We start from the raw sequence: 21,144 nt of genomic DNA, 5'->3' as shown, positions 1-21,144 counted from the left end.
TGAGTATGCAGGCCATGGAAGAACTGGGACATTTTCAGCTTCCAAGAATTGTGTACAGATCCTTGCAACATGGGGCCGTGCATTATCATGCTGAAGCATGAGGTGATGGCGGCGGATGAATGGCATGACAATGGGCCTCAGGATCTCATCACGGTATCTCTGTGCATTCAAATTGCCATCGATAAAATGCAATTGTGTTCATTGTCCGTAGCTCATGCCTGCCCTTACCACAACCCCACCTCCACCATGCGGCACTCTTTTCACAATGTTGATCAGCAAACTGCTTGCCCACACAACGCCATACACACTGTCTGCCATCTGCCCAGTACAGTTGAAACCGGGATTCATCCGTGAAGAGTGGCCACATCCAGTGGCCATCGAAGGTGAGCATTTGCCCACTGAAGTCGGTTATGACGCCGAACTGCAGTCAGGTCAAGACCCTGGTGAGGATGACGATCATGCAGGTGAGCTTCCCTGAGACGGTTTCTGACAGTTTGTGTAGAAATTCTTCAGTTGTGCAAACCCAAAGTTTCATCAGTTGTCTGGGTGGCTGGTCTCAGACGATCCCGCAGGTGAAGAAGCCGGATGTGGAGGTCCTGGGCTGGCGTGGTTACACGTGGTCTGTGGTTGTGAGGCCGGTTGGGCGTACTGCCAAATTCTCTAAAACGATGTTGGAGGTGGCTTATGGTAAGGCGGCCAATTCTCTGGCATCAGCTCTGGTGGAAAATCCTGCAGTCAGCATGCCAATTGCACACTGCGGCATTGTGTTCTGTGATAAAACTGCACATTTTAGAGTGGCCTTTTATTGTCCCCAGCACAAGGTGCCCCTGAGTAATGATCATGCTGTTTAATCAGCTTCTTGATATGCCACACCTGTCAGGTGGCTGGATTATCTTGGCAAAGAGAAATGCTCACAAACAGGGATGTAAACAAATTTGCGCACAAAATTTGAGAGAAATAAGCTTTTTGTGCTTATGGAAAATTTCTGGGATCTTTTATTTCAACTCATGAGACATGAGACCAACACTTTACATATTGCGTTTATATTTTTGTTCAGTGTATATTATCTGGATACCCAATGTTTTACTTCATATTGTGCATGGTCACTACTATAGTGTTACTGTTTCTTTTTTTTTGTTTGTTTTTTTTGTTTTTTACAAAATGATAACTTAAAATATTTCAATTTCTTTAAGCCTTAGGGCAAAATACTATAGTACTATCAAAAAGCAGTAGTATTCTGCAGTATAGTATAGGAAACTTTATTCTTAATTTTTATATAGGAAATTTTTATGTTTTGTAATTGTTATTTGAAAAGAATCAATATGTAGTAGAAACAGTGAAAGGGTTGATATTTGTAGTTATGCACTGAATCTGTTGCTTCACACATATATCTTCTTTCTTAGGCCAGAGTGCAGATGTCCCGAGTACTCCTCAGAAGCTTCCAGTGCCAGCTACAAGTGGAAGGCCTTCTCCTGCACCCCTGCAGGCTCCTAGCTCTGCTGCAGCTATGCCAGGAACCTCGCTGCCCCAGCAGCCTCCTGGCCAGCCATCTTCCACTATTCAACTCCAGCAAAAACAGAACCGGATAACACCCATTCAGAAACCACAGGGCCTGGACCCTGTGGAGATACTTCAAGAACGGGAGTACAGGTACACTATGCAAAAGTAATACAAAAAAAACTTGGGTCTAAGTTATTTAGAGCGGAACCAGATATGTCTCTACCTATGTCTCTAAAGTGGTAATATCTTTGATCACTCAGTGTCCTTCATTGTATTGCTGTTACTGTTATTGCACATTACTCAATTCATTTTTCCTCCCAAGGCTTCAAGCTCGGATTGCTCATAGAATTCAAGAACTTGAGAACTTGCCTGGTTCTTTGCCACCAGATTTGCGAACAAAAGCTACTGTAGAGTTGAAGGCCTTAAGACTTTTGAATTTCCAGCGCCAGGTACTGTTTAGTTTGTGTCAGTGTTTTGTTTGTCAGTACAGTTATAATAACAGTGATAAATAAATCCTCACCTAAGTATGTTACAGTATGTTTGTAGACTAATGCTTCTCCCAAGATACACTAGAATCTATGCTATGATTAAGTGCGTTTTTAAGTTATGATTTGAAGGTTAATATGTGCTTGTGCCACAAAAAGAACAAACCCTGTTGTGTACTTGACGAACCTATGAAGCAGTTGAGACATCTTGGCAGAAGGCCCACATTAAAACCATACTGTCTTGTCCTGACACATGCAGTTACAATACATGATATTTTACAGTAGTATGCTTACTCTTTCCAAAAATGAACATCTTAAAAACCTTATGTTAGTAGTCCCCTATTTGCCCGTCACTCTTTGTGTTGTCTTTTTACAGTTGAGGCAGGAGGTGGTAGTATGCATGCGCCGGGACACTACTTTGGAGACAGCCCTGAACTCAAAGGCATACAAGCGGAGTAAGCGCCAGACTTTGAGAGAGGCCCGTATGACGGAAAAGCTGGAGAAACAGCAGAAGATTGAACAGGAGAGAAAACGCAGGCAGAAGCACCAGGTAAAGAAATCATGTGGCAAAAGTGTATTGTATTTGTTACATTTTATTTTAAAAAAAAAAAAAGCATTAATACATAGTTTTTGCTGCATTAAAAATGATTAGTAAAATACGCTATTTTCTTGCAGAATATTTGTTATATCCTGCACCAGTCCTACGTTTATTGTTTCTGAAACTGTTATGTGTTTTCTTTTAATTTTTGTAACACATTTTTAGGAATACCTAAACAGCATTCTGCAGCATGCAAAAGATTTCAAAGAATATCACCGTTCTGTTACGGGCAAAATTCAGAAACTTTCCAAAGCCATTGCTACCTGGCATACCAACACAGAGAGAGAACAGAAGAAGGAAACGGAGCGGATTGAGAAAGAAAGAATGAGGAGGCTGATGGTATGTAACTGGATTATATTGCAGAGTCAAAGTAACATTGCAGTTAGGTACTGTACTTTCTCACAGAAATACATTTTAAAGTTTAAACGTATTAGCCTTTCCCTAAAAGGTTACTAGTAATCGCGTAGTAAAGTGTAGTAACACATAGGTAGGCATTGAAAGCGCAGAGGTATAGTAAAGCATATAAAAATATATATACGTTAATAATAGTAAATGCAGAGTTTAACCATGGGAAACTGCAAAATTACTGTGGTAAACATTTAAAAACGGTGGGTTGTTCTCGGCCTGCTAACAGCAGAGTTGGGAGGCATAAATGTTTAAAAACAATTGTTACATTTTATTAATTTTGATTTGCATAATTTGTAGGTTTTTGTTTTTTTTTTAATTACATTCTCCAGTTCATAATTACTGTTGAAATAACACCAGTTAGCTCTGACTGAAAATAATGAACACTGCCTAGCAAAAGCACCTTTTGATAACTACTAGAGGGAGCTGCGGCGCTTTATCTTGGCAGCTCTTAATAGCCTAGGATAGTTAATTAGATTCTGCGTACTGTCGGTATAGTTCAGTTTAGATTTTTCTGTTGAAAGTATTTTATTTAATGGTTGTTAGACTCCTCAAACATTAAAGAAAAAGAAAAGTTTAGTCACACCATGAGGTATAAATTCTTATGTCCTGGTCAGGGAAGTGAGCTTGTTATCATTTGCCAGTAGTGATTTAAAGATAACTTTTGGTTCCAAACTTTTAGGCGGAAGATGAAGAGGGGTACCGTAAACTGATTGACCAGAAGAAGGATAAGCGCTTGGCATACCTGCTACAACAGACTGATGAATACGTGGCTAACCTGACTGACCTGGTCTATGAGCACAAGGCAGCCCAGGCTGCCAAAGAGAAGAAGAAGAAGAAGAAAAAGAAGAAGGTTTGTAATACCAAGTAATACTTGGAAGTATTATTATTATTATTATAATATGTATAATATTATATACACATTATAATAAATAAATTATTATTATTAGCATTAGTAGTAAGACTGGTGTGTCTAAACAGTTCAATTTTAAAACTAACATTTGTTATATTATATACAAATTTCTAATTATATACATTTTTACTGACAGAAAGTAGAGGACATTGGAGAAGGAATGGATAGTAGCCTGGGCCCTGATGGAGAGGTACGTTTCTCTTCACAAATAGGCATGTCAGTATAAAATAGCAATATTGTGTTTTTTTTAAAAGAAGATTTCACCAATTTCTTTAAAAAAAAAAAAAAAAGCATTTATGATGTTTTGATAATCAAACAAATTGCTTGTGACAGACTGGCGAGTGGATAGAGGCCCAGAGACAGACTACAGTTCAAAAAAATAATACTTTTATTATAAGTAAACACAAAATAAAAGGGCACAAGGCCAAAACAAAGATATTCAAACACATATAACAAAGCAAAACTTACAAAATAAAGGCTTCCACGCTGGGCGATGCCTTCCATGGACCAGAAGATTAACAAAAACACAAAACAGCAAACCAAAAAAAATAGCAAGCACAACCATCCGCTTGCTTCCTCAGCTCCCTCCTCTCCCTAATGGGAAGCTGAGGCCTCCTTTTGTGTCAGGTGGCTAGGTGCTGATTGATTGTTAATTACTCCAATCAACCCCAGCCACCTGAACACAATAAACCCAGGCAGGTAGGGGAATTTTACCCCATCCCTGCCAATCTATGTAGGGCAGAGCTCTGCTCTGCCACACTGCTATTTAACCCTTTCAGGACCAAGCATTTTTCAGTGGGATGCTCTCCCAGGACCAGGTGTTTTTTGGCTGTAGTTTACTCTCTTTCTGCAGAACACTTTGGGGAACATTATTAAGTACTTCAGAAACCATATAAACTTTTCTCATTTTTTAAAGTAATTTTTATTATGTATTCTGCTTAAAGATACATGTATAAAAAAGTGTTATTCTGTGACCCGAGGGACCTTAGAATACTTCAGGAAAGTTTTGTTGAAAAATATTGATGTATGGGCAGATTACAAGACATTGTTTTGAGTGATTGCAATTACATAATTACATAATACACTTCTATTCTCAGGGTCTTTATAAACAGTAATGGATACTGCTGTCAATTTATTTTTTCAAAATAAATATTTAAATATAAAATAATAGTTACTAATTTAATTATTACCAGTAATAAGGAAAAAAAAAAAAAAAATACCTGATAAATTTAGTTCATAAAATAGTATATGCTTATATACACACACACACACACACACACACACACACACACACACACACACACACACACACACACACACACAAAATATCTAAAAAATTTTTGTATAAAATCAAAACACATGACACAGAATTCATGTTCTAATATAATAAGTCAAATACATCAGATTTACAGTGCTTCCCTTTTTTGAATTAGCTCTAAATAAGTTTCTGTGATGTTTTGTTTCTGCTTCTGTCTCTTCCTGGCTGCTATAAACTGTCTCCGCCCTTTAGACACTAAATGCCCCTTTCTGTGACGTCACATGAAAAAATAAAAACGTCAGGAAGTGAACGTCAGTCCCTCCCCTATCTATTGACTGTGTTTCAAGCCTGTAATGCAAAGTTTGGTGGCCCTGTAAGTCATCAAAACTAATTGCTTTTCTATTGTGTTTACACGATCGCGGTCCTAGAAGCCCACTTCACTATGGTCGTGTTAACACGATCCCGGTCCTTAAAGGGTTAATTAGTTTTTGTATCAGATGTTCTATCAGATTTATTTTAAAGGCCTTATTATTGTTTGCAGCCAATAGATGAAAGCAGTCAGATGAGTGAACTTCCAGTTAAAGTTATTCAAACGGAAACTGGCAAAGTCTTACAAGGAACAGATGCACCAAAATCCAGTCAATTGGAGGCCTGGCTAGAAATGAATCCTGGGTATGTATTTTTAATCAAAGTGTCTCATAAATATGGAATTGTTGGGGTAAAAGAGAGCCAAGAATACATTTTGATGTACTGTACATTAGTGAATGTAATACACTGGTCTGCAATGTGTGTAAATTGATGAGGGGGACTGAAGGATATATATATTATTATTATTTCTCAAATTCACTTTTAGCTATGAAGTTGCTCCTCGTTCAGACAGCGAAGAAAGTGAATCAGAATATGAGGAAGAGGTATGTACTTTATTTAATAGTGTAGTTTGTTTAGCAGCTGGATAATTCTGCTTTGTTTTTTAGCTTTATACACAACATGTATACAGAGAAAGCATATTGAAGAGTTATGTTTGATACCATGAGACCAGGATGACAGTAGTGGTGACGTCAGACCCGGAAGAACACAGAAACCAAAACACGTGATGGCGGTAAACCCGAGACGCTACAGCGTCCAGCGTTTTATTAAATAAACAACCAAAAGATTTGATCAAACAAAAGACACAAAACAAAAGGCACGTTGCCAAACAAATAAAAAATAATAAACAGCAACAAAACAAGTATCGTGCTGGTGTATAAACCAGCATGCTAGCAATTGTTATATTCCTCTTACACAGACTTACGTCTCTCCTCTTACACTCCCCCTCGACTGCAGACAGCTGCAGGCTTTTATATTCTTATATTATGTTATTATTCTTTATATTATGCCACAGTCTGCAAGAGATTAAATAAGGATGCATGACTGTCAGCTAGTTAAATAATCAGTCACGCATCCTCACATGGTTTTCAAAAATAAAAACAATAACCTGGCGGACGGCGTCTCGCTCGTCCGGCCAAACAATACATAGTAATAATAAATAATAATATCGGACGGCTTTCGCCATCGCATTAATATATAAATCAAAACAATAATAAACAAAGGGGAGTGACACTCCGCCACACACCACTTTCTGAAACATGAGTTTTAAAAATTTGCTATGGAGAATCATTGACAAACTCACTGTTTCAAAGGGGTCGTATACTTATCATGGGAAACAAATGTAATTGGATAAAAAAAAAAAACAACAAAATAAAAATGGTATGCACATTCAGAGGGTGCAGAGTAGGGATTGGTTGGTATACTGGTTTTTCGGTTAACCGCGGTCTAGGTACATTACGGTATTAATACTGTTCCTTTTATTCTGTACCGCAATTATTGTAGTTCCTTTATACAACGGTTAAGCATTTTTTAACTGCAAACAGGCTTCTTCTAAATCAAGCGGTGGTACTTGCAGCCTTAGCAAAGTGTCTGAGGAAGATCTTTTTGTGAACTGATACTGTATTTTGATAGTGGTTTTGAAGGAAACGGTCAGCAACACAGAATACACTTTCAGTTGCTGCGTTCTGTTACCCAGCGTTTGCTGCGCCGGCTGCTCTTGGCTGCTGTCTTTCTGACGTCACACGCAGCTTTTAGAGAAACGCCTTCTCCAAACCTTGCAGCGTAGCACACATTTTCAACGTGCTATATTTACATTTGTCTGGATTATCAAAAGTCAGTTTAATGTAATTGATTAATATTAACTTTATTGTAAAGTTATACATCACTTATCACTGATTTAGTACATTATGTTTATTAAAATAATTGATTTATTTATTTAATATAGTGTTGACAAGGCTGTTCACGGCTTCATTCAATAATGATAAAATGTCATTTGCCTGCGCTAACAAGGTGGCTGCTGTAGTTTTAGTGGTTATTTATGATTAGCAGGTCACTCGTGATCTTTGCATCGTCCCTTGGTATTTTATTTTTTTTATTTTTTTAAGTCTGATTGTCTTTATAAAAAAAGAAACATCAAGTTATTTGGCATAGTAAAATACTAAATACCAAATGTTTAAAGGAAGTGTGATTTGTTGGTGATTTACATTAGTCTTTATTTTTTATGCCTTTATTTTATGCATGTAAATGTTATACTGTCCCATCCCTAGTTCAAAGAATTCTTCAGAATTTTGCATCAGTGTGTGCAGTCAAGTTAGTTTTATCAAGGATGTGCCACTGTAATATACTTGATCAGTCTGATTTTAATAACTCTGCATAGGACGATGAAGGAGAGCTTTCAAGACCTGAATCAGAAGAAAGGAAGATTCTTGATCCAAACAGTGATGAAGTTACAGAAAGAGCTACCAGCCAAATCATTGAGTATGTTTTTAATAGTCAACAAAACATATTACTCTTTGTTATTATTCTTTTAAAAATGGTCCCATAAATAAAATATATTGTAAAACTGCAAAGTTTAAACTGGTAAACTGTATTGTGTTTTGCTAAAAGCTATTAAAAATGAAGATATCAGTGAAGACTTTTGACATTGTATTTGATAATGAGACAGTAAACAACTATTTAAACTAAAGGTTTACACATTTAATTTTTTAAACATAGATTTTTTTTTTCCTTTGCTGCAAAATAGATTTCTTATGAACATGTACAGGAAAAACAACATTTTTTATTTTTATAATAAAATGTGTATTCTCATCAGGTCTGTCAAGCAGGATGTAGATGATGAATATAGAATGCAGACTGGAGAAATATGCATCCAGTCATATTATGGAGTGGCCCATGCAGTCACAGAAAGGGTGGAAAAACAGTCTTCTCTATTGGTTAATGGAAGTTTGAAACACTATCAGGTGAGACAAATAATGAAACATCAGCATGTGACAGCTGCAACAATGAGTTAAACAAGCAGTGTTTGCATCAATTCATTCATATTTTCATGGTTTTGTGAATAACACCCAATTAGCATATTTCTATATTCCATTTATCGTGTCAAATTTGACATATCGTGTCATACATTTCATACCACTTTTGATTTTTGTTTTCCTCTTTTAGGTTCAAGGTTTGGAATGGATGGTTTCCTTATATAATAACAATCTGAATGGAATCCTAGCTGATGAAATGGGTCTTGGAAAGACCATTCAGACCATTGCTCTCATCACTTACCTGATGGAACACAAGAGACTCAATGGGCCCTACCTTATCATAGTGCCGCTTTCGTGAGTAACAGTCTTTTTGTTCAGTCTATATCCAGCAATGCAATCCTTTACTTGTTCCGTTCACAAGACTAGGCTTGAGTAGCAATACCCCTTATGAAACTTGCAATAGAGATTTTTTATAAGATGTTTATTTACTAAACTTTAAATGTAGGTCACATTGAGTTACTTTTCCACTGTACTGACACTGTTAAAGGATACAATGTTTTTTTTTAGTGATTATTATATTTAATTTCTACTACTACTTTTCAGAACCTTGTCCAACTGGGTGTATGAACTGGATAAATGGTCACCTTCTGTGGTGAAGATTTCTTATAAGGTTAGTTATTCTGTGCTGAAATTTATCTAAATACTACAGAAGTACACTTCAATAGCAGTTCATATGACTGTTCGTCGTCCATCCGTCCAGTTATTCTTGAATTGCTGAATGATCAATCAGCTTTAGAACATATAAGAAAAAAATTAGGAATTTGAAACCAGAAGCACACAAAAAAACAACATTATGACCGGCCATGTGTTCCTAGTAATAGGTTTTTACTATAGCCTCTCAGCTGCTGGTCAGTGATTATTCCATTTTTTAAACCATGCAGGCTCCTAAAACTCACATGATGCTCAGGTTGTAAAGTATTGAATATGACTGGTTTCAGATTAGGAAAAAAAAAAAAAAACCTTATACATCAATCAATATTTCTGCCAACTTTTCTTTAGTTTTGTTAAACCAGGTATTGTCTATTTAACAGGATTTGTGAACTCACAAGTGGAATGACATCATCAAAAAACATAGTGACTGAACATATCAAAACATAATATAGAGTATAAATCCAATAACCTAACCCTTATAGTTGATGTAATATTGCTCATATTTGTGTTTTCTTCAAGGGGACACCAGCAATGCGGCGCTCACTTCTTGGACAGCTTCGAAGTGGGAAGTTCAATGTTCTTCTGACCACATACGAGTACGTTATAAAGGATAAACAGATTCTTGCTAAGGTAAAACTGTTTTACACACAAACTAAATACCGTACAGCTTTTCAGAAGGGCTGTAAGACAGTATTGCAGAATTAGGTTATGGTTAATGACATTTTAGTATTTCTGTTTGAACTGAAGTCAATCTGTTTTTGACTTAAAAGAATGTAGGCTTGTTGATGATTGAAAGCAGTTTGATGATTTTTACAGATCCGCTGGAAGTACATGATTGTAGACGAGGGGCATCGCATGAAGAATCACCACTGTAAGCTAACTCAAGTGCTCAACACCCATTACGTCGCCCCTAGACGACTCCTCCTGACAGGAACCCCACTTCAGAATAAACTCCCCGAACTCTGGGCTCTGCTGAACTTCTTGTTGCCCACCATCTTCAAGAGCTGTAGCACTTTCGAACAGTGGTTCAATGCCCCCTTCGCCATGACTGGAGAACGGGTAAATTGCCTTAATAGCAGTTTCATAGCAGTTCTGAGTGAAGTTTTGTTATCTATGAAATCTATATAATATTTAAGTTTTGTTTTAAACATCTGATTTCTGTGGAAGGAGGTTTATACAGTCATTGTAACTAGTTATGGAAATTAGGGAAGTGCAAGAAAATGTAATAGGGCCAAAAAAATATATATTATGTAATAGAAGCATGTAATAGACGACATTGAGCATGTCATGCAGTTTTACTAAAGAAATCCAGACAGCTGAGAGGAAAGGTACAATGTCTGTGGTAAAAACAATTGATTATCCACTGTGTGTCACATTCTAGAGTTTGTATAGGCAACCGCTTATCCAGTTATGATGAAACTTGCTTAGAACAATCTTTAGCTCAAGTTAATGAGAGTATTAGAATAAGGCATTACATGGAGATGCTTGTCACTGTCTTTATGTTCGTACAGCATAGAAAGTAATACTTATGATGTAATACTGGGTCTACAGGTAAGCAGCTTTGTTGAATGCTAGAAACCACACATCCACCAACTAATAGAAATACAGTAAAACTGATAACAAATACTGTTGAAATACAGTAATCAGAAATATGAGAGCCCCTTTGTATAGAATGCCAACCATGTTTGTGTTGGTTGCTTGCAATAACCAGCAAGTTATAAGTAAAACCACTGGTAATAACCTTTTCAAATAAATATGTAAATGTACAGATGATAATTACTTTTTCAAATAATGTCTCATCAAAATGAAAGGTTGATTTGAATGAGGAGGAGACTATTCTTATTATCCGGCGTCTGCACAAAGTTCTGAGACCCTTCCTTCTGAGGAGACTGAAAAAAGAAGTCGAATCGCAGTTACCTGAAAAGGTAAGTATCAGGGGTTTTCTTTACAACCAAAGCAACATCACTTATGTTTATCTTCATGTAATACGTTCGTTCACTAACAGATAACTCAATTATATAAATGACATCCTCAGGTTCCTACATATATTTGTCTATTGTTAAGTGTTTATTGCTGTACTAATTAAAAGAGATGACGATGGAGAAAAGAGAAATGTACTTTGCTTCAGAAAAGGTTTCATCAGTTATTGCTCATTTATTGCTGTTGTTTCATTTTTAGGTGGAGTATGTGGTCAAATGTGACATGTCAGCTATACAGAAGGTTCTGTACCGGCATATGCAAGCCAAAGGCATACTGCTCACAGATGGCTCGGAGAAAGACAAAAAGGTATAGTTGCCCCAGTTCATTTATTCTTTAGCTGAAACACAATATAGATTACATATCAGTGGCGGCTGGTGGCCAAAAAAATGGGGAGGCAGAAAAAAAAGTCGGGGCTGCAGCAGTAGAATCTTATTATTTTATTCTAACTGACAACATTTTCATATCTTCTTAACATTTTACCTCAACTAGGCTGTTAAATCCATAGCCCATCATAGTTTATGTTAATAAACTTAACCGTTACACGCTGCCAGCGTATGTTTAAAAAGGCACTGTTTACAACATTAATATAGCATTTAGATTTCACAGAGTATGATGTGTCGGATTTCCAGGAAGGGATAAAATACACAAACTACAAAACAGTAGGAAAGCCTCTAGTAAAGATACATCACCTTGATACACCACTAATATGATAACATCTGCCACCATGCAGATTATATTGTCATTTTTATTTTTATTTATTTAATATTATTGTTGTTATTATTACTGTTAATATTATAGATAACTAAAAGGCAGTAACAATGTACGCTTATAATGCTGCAAACAACATTTACCAAACTAAAAAGTGACGGTGTACTGTACATACATACACAGAATTGACATACTATATGCAAAATGTTTGACTATCATCTGTATACATGAACATTTCCAGTAGAAAGACATTGTCAGTACAAAATCTGTTTTCCCTGCTCAGGATGATAATTAAAACAGCAGAGCCAGGAGACATGCACCCTGCTAACATACTTACAAAATAAAGTTAAAGCAAGAGAAAGACAGACAAAAATCAATGACATCTTGTCACAAAGATGGCTGTAGTGGGTGACGTCAGACCAGAAACGGGAACCAGGAAATAAACAAAAGAGAGGTGGAGTTGGGTGGAGCTGAGCGATTGGTTTCGCTCAGCATTTAATGAATGAACAGAACAGTAAATAAAAAGGTTGTAACAAACAAAAAACACAGGACACGGCACTTTCGCCAAATTAAAGAGACAAAATGGACTAACAAACACAGATAATGCACAGACAAACACGGTGAGCTGATATTTGAACTATTGTTATTATTATTACCTCCGCCTCCAATCCCTTTCTCCACTCACCGAACACACAACCCCGAGTGAGTGAAAACATGCTGCTTTTATGCAGCTATACCGAGACTCGATTGCTAATCATTCAATTGGAGTCGCGGTAAAACTGCACGTGAATTAATAAAGTGCAGTTCCCCATGCTCACATACATTTTACTTGCACCTGAAGTGCTGTGCAATCCTCATGCCTAAATACAAATGTACATTTTAAACATTCGTGTTACACGAACCCGTTTATATTCTGTGTACCAATGACTATACACCAACATTAACACTCAACATACAGCACAAAATACACACAGGGGCAGGGCACTTTGCCACACATCCTCAACAAAATAAGTATATACTGTTCTGTACCAGTGGTGGCTGGGGACTTCTAAGTTACAATTGCAAACCCGTTGTTTCGTCTAATCAATCTCCCATGCAAAAAAAGGAGCTTCATTAATTTATTTATTGATTTCTTCTAGCACAGTAAAGGAAATGGATGAAATCAGGTCATTCTGTATAGTTTTTGACATCCTAGTAAATACGGATCCTTATTTCCATGTGAGCAGCAAATAAGTCATTTCTGTAAGTACCCTGTGTCCTGCTGAATTTTGCATTACTTTAAGATATGAACACACGGCGGCGTTTCATACTATGTATTCATCGCCATGTAACTTTCAGCATTATAAATTAAATCCACTTTTTAGACATCAAAACAGTATAAAAACCCCAAAACACAAAACAGATCAAGTGAAAATTAATTTAACACTGCAGTTACTACTTTTTGTTTTGCCTACTTTGTAATGATTAGCTGTATCTAGCCTCAGACAGTTGCTTGAACACAACATTCTTACGGTATTCTACTTTTGGAAATGCCTGCACATGACAAGCACAAATGTGTTTAAATATATAGTGTTTTTAAAAGTTTCCTATCACTATGATGGATTTCTTTTTTTTTTTTTTTTTTTTTTTCTGGTCGCTTTTTAAAATGTCCGCTCATAGCAGGCGTACAGGAGTGCTTCAGCAGGGGGCGAGAGGGTTTGAGTCGCGCCTCCAATTAAAACCAAGGATCAGACTACATCATCTGCCATTGCTAATTCTGTACTGTGTGTGGTTAATAGGAGATAGGAGTTTGTGACAGGGGCTTGCCTCCTCACATGAAAAAAAACACTCTGGACCCCTCCAATTAAAATCCATGCTCAGATCATGTGATCTGCTACTGTTAGTACTGTGGTTAATAGCAGATAGGCGTTTGTAACAAAGCCTTGGCTCCTGATTTTTTTACCATCCTCCAAAGCCTGTTTGTTTGTGTGCCTGCCTTTTTATTGTTATTGTATTGTCGTTGTCTTTGTATAGTTTACGGGCATCACCATACTGTGGTGTTTCAGACACACTAATGTACCTGACATTGTTAATTTAGAATGGCCACTGTTAATAAAGCAACTAGTATGCAGCACAATGACTCCCTTTTGAGATACTGTATTTTTAAATATCCAGTGGACTTCTGGAGTCAATTCAATTGGATGTAACAGATTCTACTGTATATAGATACTAACCCCCCCAAAAAAACAAACAAAAACTTGTAGCTGAAAGTAAGATTTTAATCATTAATTTACGGTTTTTAGTAACCATGCGCAAATGATGCTTCTGGAAATATTGCGGCTCACGTGAAAAATCTGCCTGGAAGTAGTTGCTCTGTGCATCAGTGATTAATGCCCCCTCTGCAATAATGCCTGTGTAATGTTGGAATGTATTTTTTATTGTTTTTGGCCAGGTTACAGTAACATTTGTACTGTTCAGATTATTTTATTAAATTATACAACAAAAAAATTGAAAGATAAGTTGGTACTCTGTTTTCTACTGCACAGCTAATGATACTGTAGCTTTAACTGGAAGACCTTACGCACTGTGACATAGGTGCTGAACAGTTTTGAGTTAGGCTGTCTCTTGGAACTAGGGAGAGATCGTTACCACGGGATACTGTGAGCAAGTGTCTTTGAGCTTTGTATTCTAATGCTGTAACCAAAAGCAACAAACCTGTGCCAAGGAAATAAAGAATATTGAACAGAGAAATCTCGTTTGGATATAGCTGGCTCTGAAGAGTACACATAAACTTTACCGGCCAACACCTGTAATTTCACCCCTGCCCACCCCCCAACCCACATTTGCTTCAATGATAACTTTACGCCCCTTGGGCGTTGACTCGTCAGAATCCAGTATATCAGTCCCTATTCACAAAGCTTTAACTCGTGAACTATTTAAAGAATTACTTTACTTTTAATGTCCTTATAGATTGCAGTAATTTTCTGTTTTGTGCAATAAAATGTCTTTATTTTTTAGGGTAAAGGAGGAGCCAAGACCCTTATGAACACCATCATGCAACTGAAGAAGATTTGTAACCACCCCTATATGTTCCAGCATATTGAGGTGTGTATCATGTTATATTTATATACAGAAGATTCTACTCACAAACAAAGAATAATTAATACAAAAATAGTTCTTAGATTTAATTCTAACTTTCTTGAAAGTGGAAATGGGAAACATTTAATAATGACTTTTTAATTTCCTAATATGCCACAATTTTAAGTATACTGCCTCTTGTCCCTTTTAAATTGTCAATTGAAATAATTTACTGATTTTTAGACTGAGATTTGTTTTTTCAATTAAACAATTCAAAACTCAGGCTTGGACAGGAAAGGCCATCTTTTTTTCCACACCCGCCTTAAATGTAGTCATCGAGCTTACTTGCAAAGCAGTTACCTCGTGTGCCACAGATTGGTTTGACAAGTTAACACACCGATACAAGTGTTTGTCAGCAGTGTTTCTGATTATTAAAGTATTATCTCAGTCTTCACTTTTTCATTTTCCCAGTATCTTCTTAGGGGATTTTGTGATGACAGAACAACATTGTTAATAATTTATTTTCACAGGAATCATTTGCAGAACACCTGGGCTACCCGAATGGTATCATCAGCGGGTGAGTGTAATTGGGCATGTAGATTTTAGAGGTTTTTGTGCATTTATATGAACCCCTCATCCAATTCTGTAACTTGTCATGGTCCTCTCCTTAATTCTGCCTTTGCTTGCTCCACTATGTCTAGATCATCAGTCCAAATATCATGAGATATGAAGCTTGATATAGATGTAAAGCAGTGGTATGCTGACCTATTTTTTTCACTGTCTGACATTTGTTTATTTGTTACAATACGTTTTTTTTTTTTCCCCCCACAAACTAAATGTGGGAAGATAGTTAAAATATTCCATTAGGTAGTTTCAAACTTGTTTATACAGTAACTATTTACCACAATAGCAGTCCAAATTAAACTTTAGTTTAATATATTTCTCCTGTCAGACCTGACCTGTTTCGAGCCTCTGGCAAGTTTGAGGTACTGGATCGCATTCTGCCAAAGCTGAGAGTAACAAACCACAGAGTTCTTCTCTTCTGCCAAATGACTACCCTGATGACCATTCTGGAAGACTATTTTGCTTACCGCAACTTTCTCTACCTGCGCCTGGATGGTAAGCTGCAAAAACATAATATCTCTGTTAAATCAGCTTATAATGTGCAATATTTGGCAGGTAATAATTAAACAGTTCAAGGAAAGTTTTAAATTTATGAATGGCATATTGACATTGCTTTGATCCAAATAGGATTCCAGTAATGCTCACTAGACACAAGAAATTGTACTGCTTTAGCTGACGGTAATGAATATATGTACAAAATAAAAATGGGTTACATTTCCATATTATCCAAAACAAACGCCAAGGCTTAGTCCCCACATTTTTTAATGCAAGGGTAACATTGTACTTGAAATTGAACATTGATCTTAAACGTGTACCGGTATTGACTCCCTGTACTTTCTCTTTGCAGTAATCAATAATCTGGTCTTCTTCTTAATGCAGCGATTTCATTTCCCAGCTTTCATCTGTCTATTTGATTTGATTTACTCTAGATTGGCATTCAGTGTCTCTATTTGTGTTCTATTTTAATAAATCTTTAAACCTATAAGTTAGGTTTTGAGCTGTTTCTTTAAGACGCTTGATTGCATAACGTGAATTAAAAATGTAATGTTTGAATGAACACAACTGTGTTTAATTACAGGCCAGAAAATGACACTGTTCTGGATGTTATTCAAAGGCACTGTCAAATGCCTTTAAAATATCATTACTAATGTGATGTTGCCAAATGGTGATGCAGGAACAACAGGGGTCAAATATTTTAGATGGGGGCATGAGAGCAATTTAGCAGGTGCATTTTGTTGTTGAAATATCTTTTAATCCCTGCTGTTGCTCTGTTCCCTAGGTACAACAAAATCAGAGGATCGTGCTGCTCTGCTGAAGAAGTTCAATTGTCCAGGCTCTCAATACTTTATTTTCCTGTTAAGTACAAGAGCTGGAGGCCTTGGTTTAAATCTTCAGGCCGCTGACACTGTTGTTATTTTTGACAGCGACTGGAACCCACATCAGGTTTGTATTTTAGCAAACATCTTAATGGTATAACATTCTCAAACAAAAGACATCAACAAATAAATTATAGTTTTATCAAGTAAAACAATTAATGACGTAATTTAGCAAATTTGGCAGTCTGTTCCAAAGAGGCCCAGGATTAATTACATAGTTAAGCTGAATGCAACAGAGGGGGGCCCTTCACAGGCAGAGCAGATACATACGGTTGAGAGAACTAGGACAAGCTGTTGAATATAAAGAGAGCTTTCATTATATTATCATTACTTTCAAAATGTCTTCTTTCCAAATATTTCAACCTTCACTTCCCACTTTGGGGGACTTGTTTTTAATCTCTATGAATGAATGTTTGTAACTAAACACTAGAATGACTTGCATGCTACTTATCCATAAAGTTCAAAAATGTAACCCCCTTAAAACTGAAAGTAAATCAGTAAACTGAATGTTGGTGCAAGAAGAACCGTTTAAGTTGTTCATTTTCTGTGACACTTTCCTTTGCTTATTATCCATGCAGGACTTGCAAGCCCAGGACAGGGCTCACCGCATTGGACAGCAGAACGAGGTGCGAGTTCTGCGTCTCTGTACTGTAAATAGTGTGGAGGAGAAGATCTTGGCTGCTGCCAAGTATAAGCTCAATGTCGATCAGAAGGTTATTCAGGCAGGAATGTTTGACCAGAAATCTTCGAGCCATGAGCGAAGGGCCTTTCTTCAAGCTATTATGGAGCACGAGGAGCAAAATGAGGTAAGTAAATAGTAAAGCTACTGCTCACATTGTTGTCACTTCTGATTCGAGAATGTTAAAATGGTACAGTGTAGAGCAAAAATTCACAAGCATTTCATCAGTCAGGTAAAGAAGGCAATGTTAGATTATTGCATGGTTTGAAATCAATGACAATTACTTGACATTTGAATCATTTACATGTAAATACATCAATTGAATATGGTGGGAAAAGTTGTCTTAAACTTGCCTTTATTTACATCACAAAAAGCGTTTGAATAAAGCTATCGGAGTCCTATTAGTGCCACATGTAAGATTAATTAAATAGCACTTTATATTAATTAACAAGTCTATTTTTGTAATTTATAGTTTATTCATACATAGGGCTCTATGTACTAATATTACTCATGTGTTCGGAAGTACTGCAAATTCGTAGCCTCCTTCGTAGAATTTTGGCGTGCAATGTTGTTCCACCACTGCGGGGCAAGGGTGAAGGAGCGGGCTCTGGAAGCGGGGAAATGGAGGAAGGGTACAGCTAATCTGCCGGTGGTGGAGGAGCAGAGGGGGCGAGAGGGGGTGTAGGGAGAAATGATAGTCTGGAGATAGAAGGGAGCATAAAGGTCAAGACAGCGATAGGTGAGCACAAGAGTTTTGAACTCGATGCGAGCAACGATAGGGAGCCAGTGCAGAGAGCGGAGCAGCGGTGTAGAGTGGAAGAAAGGAGGAAGGGAAAGACAAGACAAGACGAGCAGCAGAGTTTTGGATGAGCTGGAGCGGATAGGTAGCAGAGGCAGGGAGGCCGGCCAGGAGGGAGTTGCAGTAGTCAAGGCGGAAGAGTACCAGGGCCTGAACTAGGGAGCTTCATAGAGTTGTCGGTGAGGAATGGCAGAATTCTGCGTATGTTGTAGAGGAAGAAGCGACAGGAGTGTGCCAGAGTAGAGATGTGCTAAGAGTAGGAGAGGGAGGGGTAGAGGGTGACACCAAGGTTCTTGGTGGATGAGGAAGGATTGTGGGTGGTAGATTCGGGCGGAATAGAAAGAGAAATCAGCGGTGGGGGATGAAGACAGGGGAAGAAATGGTGGTCTGATTTGGAGAGGTTGAGTTTGAGATGATGTGAGTGCATCCAGGAGGAGATGGCCAAGAGACAGGTAGAAATATGGGATGAAATGTCGGAGTCAGAGGTGGAGAAGGAGAGAAAGAGCTGGGTATCATCAGAATAGAAGTGATTCGAGAAGCCATGGGAGGAGATGAGGGGAGCCAGGGAGCGGGTGTAGAAAGAAAACAGCTGAGATGTTTAGGAGAATAAGGACAGAGGAGAGGGAGGTGGCAAGAACAGAGAGTAGAGTTCCAGATGGAGAAGAGCAGTTTCAGTGGAGTGTGCTGGGCGAAAAACCAGATTGGAGGGGGTCAAGCAGAGAATGTGTTGACAGGAAAGCAGAGATCTGGTGTTGTATCGCTCGCTCAAAGGTTTTAGAGAGGAACGGGAGGAGGGAGACAGGATGGTAGTTCTGGAGGGATGAGGGATCCAATTAGGGTTTTTTTAGATGGGGTTGTTGCAGACTTGTTTGAAGCAAGAGAGGTGTTGAGGGAAGAGAAAATAAAAGGGAGTAGAGCAGGGGCAGTAGCCTGAAAGAGGTGATTTGTTACAACTCATAAGCAAAAACATAGTTCTATGAACACACTTAAATTAATATCGCAAAATCATGTTAATTTAAAAGTATCACAGAAAACTTTTGTTTGAGTCTATGTATATTTTAGTTTTGTAAAGGAAAAAAGTACAGTTCATACAGTAGGCTACGCAAGTAAATACTTTTAAAATAACAAGCACAAACCGAAGTCGTAAATAAGGAAAAAAATGATAATACATCAAAGGTAAGCGCGGAACTTCTATATTATAATGAGATTTGTACATTTGCATACAAAAGTAGTTTGAAACGAACAGCTGTAACTACTGCTGCAGCAGGGATGAAACTAAGCTACAGAATTAAATTATTACGTCGCGGGTAGGACTATGAAGTCACAAAAACCTACAAAAGTCAAGACACGAAAGAATATGCATAGAGCCCATTGTGTGTAGAGTGGCTGTTATTCCATGTTTGCTACCTGTAGTGTTACTGGGGAAGATATATTCTGGGATTATGTGCATTAGTTTGTATTAGTTCTGTTTAATAATTACAATGTAATAGTTTGGTATATCTAATTGATTGCTTCTTTGAGTTCTTCTTTGAGTTCTGCTCAATTGGTCTAAATAGTGGAAGATTTCAATAAAAAATAAAACAATGCATTTACTTCACTTTAGTGTGTAGGTTTGTAAATACATGTCAAATATCAGGGAGCGCCCCATTTTAATATTTTAACAATGACAGTACTTAGATCCAGAAGATGAATTGAATTAACCCCAGTCTTTTCACATGTATCTTTCAAACTGATTAATTTTAATTACTATCACTGTTAACAACTGTTTGTGATCTGTTTTGTGGCCATTTTTAAACTACAATAACTAACATATGTGTCAAAAACCCACAAAAATAACCACAAAGAAACCCCAATCGTGTATCTAGATTATTCATGAACCAATATGGTGCCATATGAAAATACGATGTAAGCAAATGTATTTTGCACAGAATATAAAATTTAATGTCAAATCAGTCTTTGAGTTGTATATATTTTAAACTTTTTAGAATTTAGAACTCCATTGTGAAATGTCCTCGCTGTGTTTGTCGTTTTCAATACAATGAATCCAATGCGAATTGATCATCTAATTTCACCCTTTTTAATTGAGTAACATGCCACGTAGACACACACATCAAGGTTCTTTGTCCACAGTTATCACTCTGTAGTATTTCTGGTAATGAACTATTATCAGTACATCCAGACAATTCAGTGATTGATTGCATATCTGACACCTCAGGTTTAATACACCATGTCCATATGGTAATAATGTGATCTATTTTTCCTCATTTAATTCCAGTAGTCCTCCCAAAGAGAAGCGAGGTGTAAAGAAAGGTCCTTCCTGCTTATCTTTGTAAGCCCTGGTGTTCCAGTGAAAACCAATAGAGGCTGGGGAAAGATCTATTTTATGTAATTTGGGGTATCTGTAGTTGATAATTTAAAAAGGTGTAGTTGACAACACAATTGAATCATGTTAAAATGTGTCAGAGTGTATTGTAAAAACTGCTTATACAATGAAGCACATTACAGACTTTACATCACAAATTTATTTTGGAAAACGTAGATGACTGAAAACATAAACACAGAGTATGAAAGAATTGACACCCCTTTGACAAAATTCTTGTCAAAAATGGTAATACATTCATAATGCAATATACAGTAACATTGCAGTTTGCTGGAGTGTTATAATTTAAATAGCACCAAACGGTGTGACGTGATGCAAATTCAATACATACAT

At 37.2% G+C, this 21,144-nt stretch overlaps 1 protein-coding gene across 3 annotated transcripts in view; it reads left to right on the top strand.

Moving 5' to 3' along the window:
- Positions 1 to 21,144, top strand: part of LOC121300231 (probable global transcription activator SNF2L2) — a 51,843-nt gene that overhangs the window by 4,772 nt on the left and 25,927 nt on the right. For all 3 annotated transcript variants that reach the window (XM_041228739.1, XM_041228746.1, XM_041228731.1), the window contains exons 6-26: positions 1,404 to 1,650; positions 1,823 to 1,949; positions 2,362 to 2,535; positions 2,749 to 2,922; positions 3,671 to 3,841; positions 4,038 to 4,091; positions 5,701 to 5,831; positions 6,013 to 6,070; positions 7,903 to 8,003; positions 8,338 to 8,485; positions 8,688 to 8,851; positions 9,101 to 9,167; positions 9,728 to 9,838; positions 10,025 to 10,267; positions 11,020 to 11,133; positions 11,387 to 11,494; positions 14,894 to 14,980; positions 15,484 to 15,530; positions 15,906 to 16,072; positions 16,857 to 17,020; positions 17,532 to 17,759. In XM_041228739.1, the coding sequence (XP_041084673.1) occupies positions 1,404 to 1,650; positions 1,823 to 1,949; positions 2,362 to 2,535; positions 2,749 to 2,922; positions 3,671 to 3,841; positions 4,038 to 4,091; positions 5,701 to 5,831; positions 6,013 to 6,070; positions 7,903 to 8,003; positions 8,338 to 8,485; positions 8,688 to 8,851; positions 9,101 to 9,167; positions 9,728 to 9,838; positions 10,025 to 10,267; positions 11,020 to 11,133; positions 11,387 to 11,494; positions 14,894 to 14,980; positions 15,484 to 15,530; positions 15,906 to 16,072; positions 16,857 to 17,020; positions 17,532 to 17,759 (2,885 nt within the window). The remainder of the gene's footprint in view (positions 1 to 1,403; positions 1,651 to 1,822; positions 1,950 to 2,361; positions 2,536 to 2,748; positions 2,923 to 3,670; positions 3,842 to 4,037; positions 4,092 to 5,700; positions 5,832 to 6,012; positions 6,071 to 7,902; positions 8,004 to 8,337; positions 8,486 to 8,687; positions 8,852 to 9,100; positions 9,168 to 9,727; positions 9,839 to 10,024; positions 10,268 to 11,019; positions 11,134 to 11,386; positions 11,495 to 14,893; positions 14,981 to 15,483; positions 15,531 to 15,905; positions 16,073 to 16,856; positions 17,021 to 17,531; positions 17,760 to 21,144) is intronic.

This window comes from Polyodon spathula, chromosome 2 (genome assembly GCF_017654505.1).
Source record: "Polyodon spathula isolate WHYD16114869_AA chromosome 2, ASM1765450v1, whole genome shotgun sequence".
Taxonomy (NCBI): domain Eukaryota; kingdom Metazoa; phylum Chordata; class Actinopteri; order Acipenseriformes; family Polyodontidae; genus Polyodon; species Polyodon spathula.
This window is presented reverse-complemented; position numbering and strand designations above follow the sequence as displayed.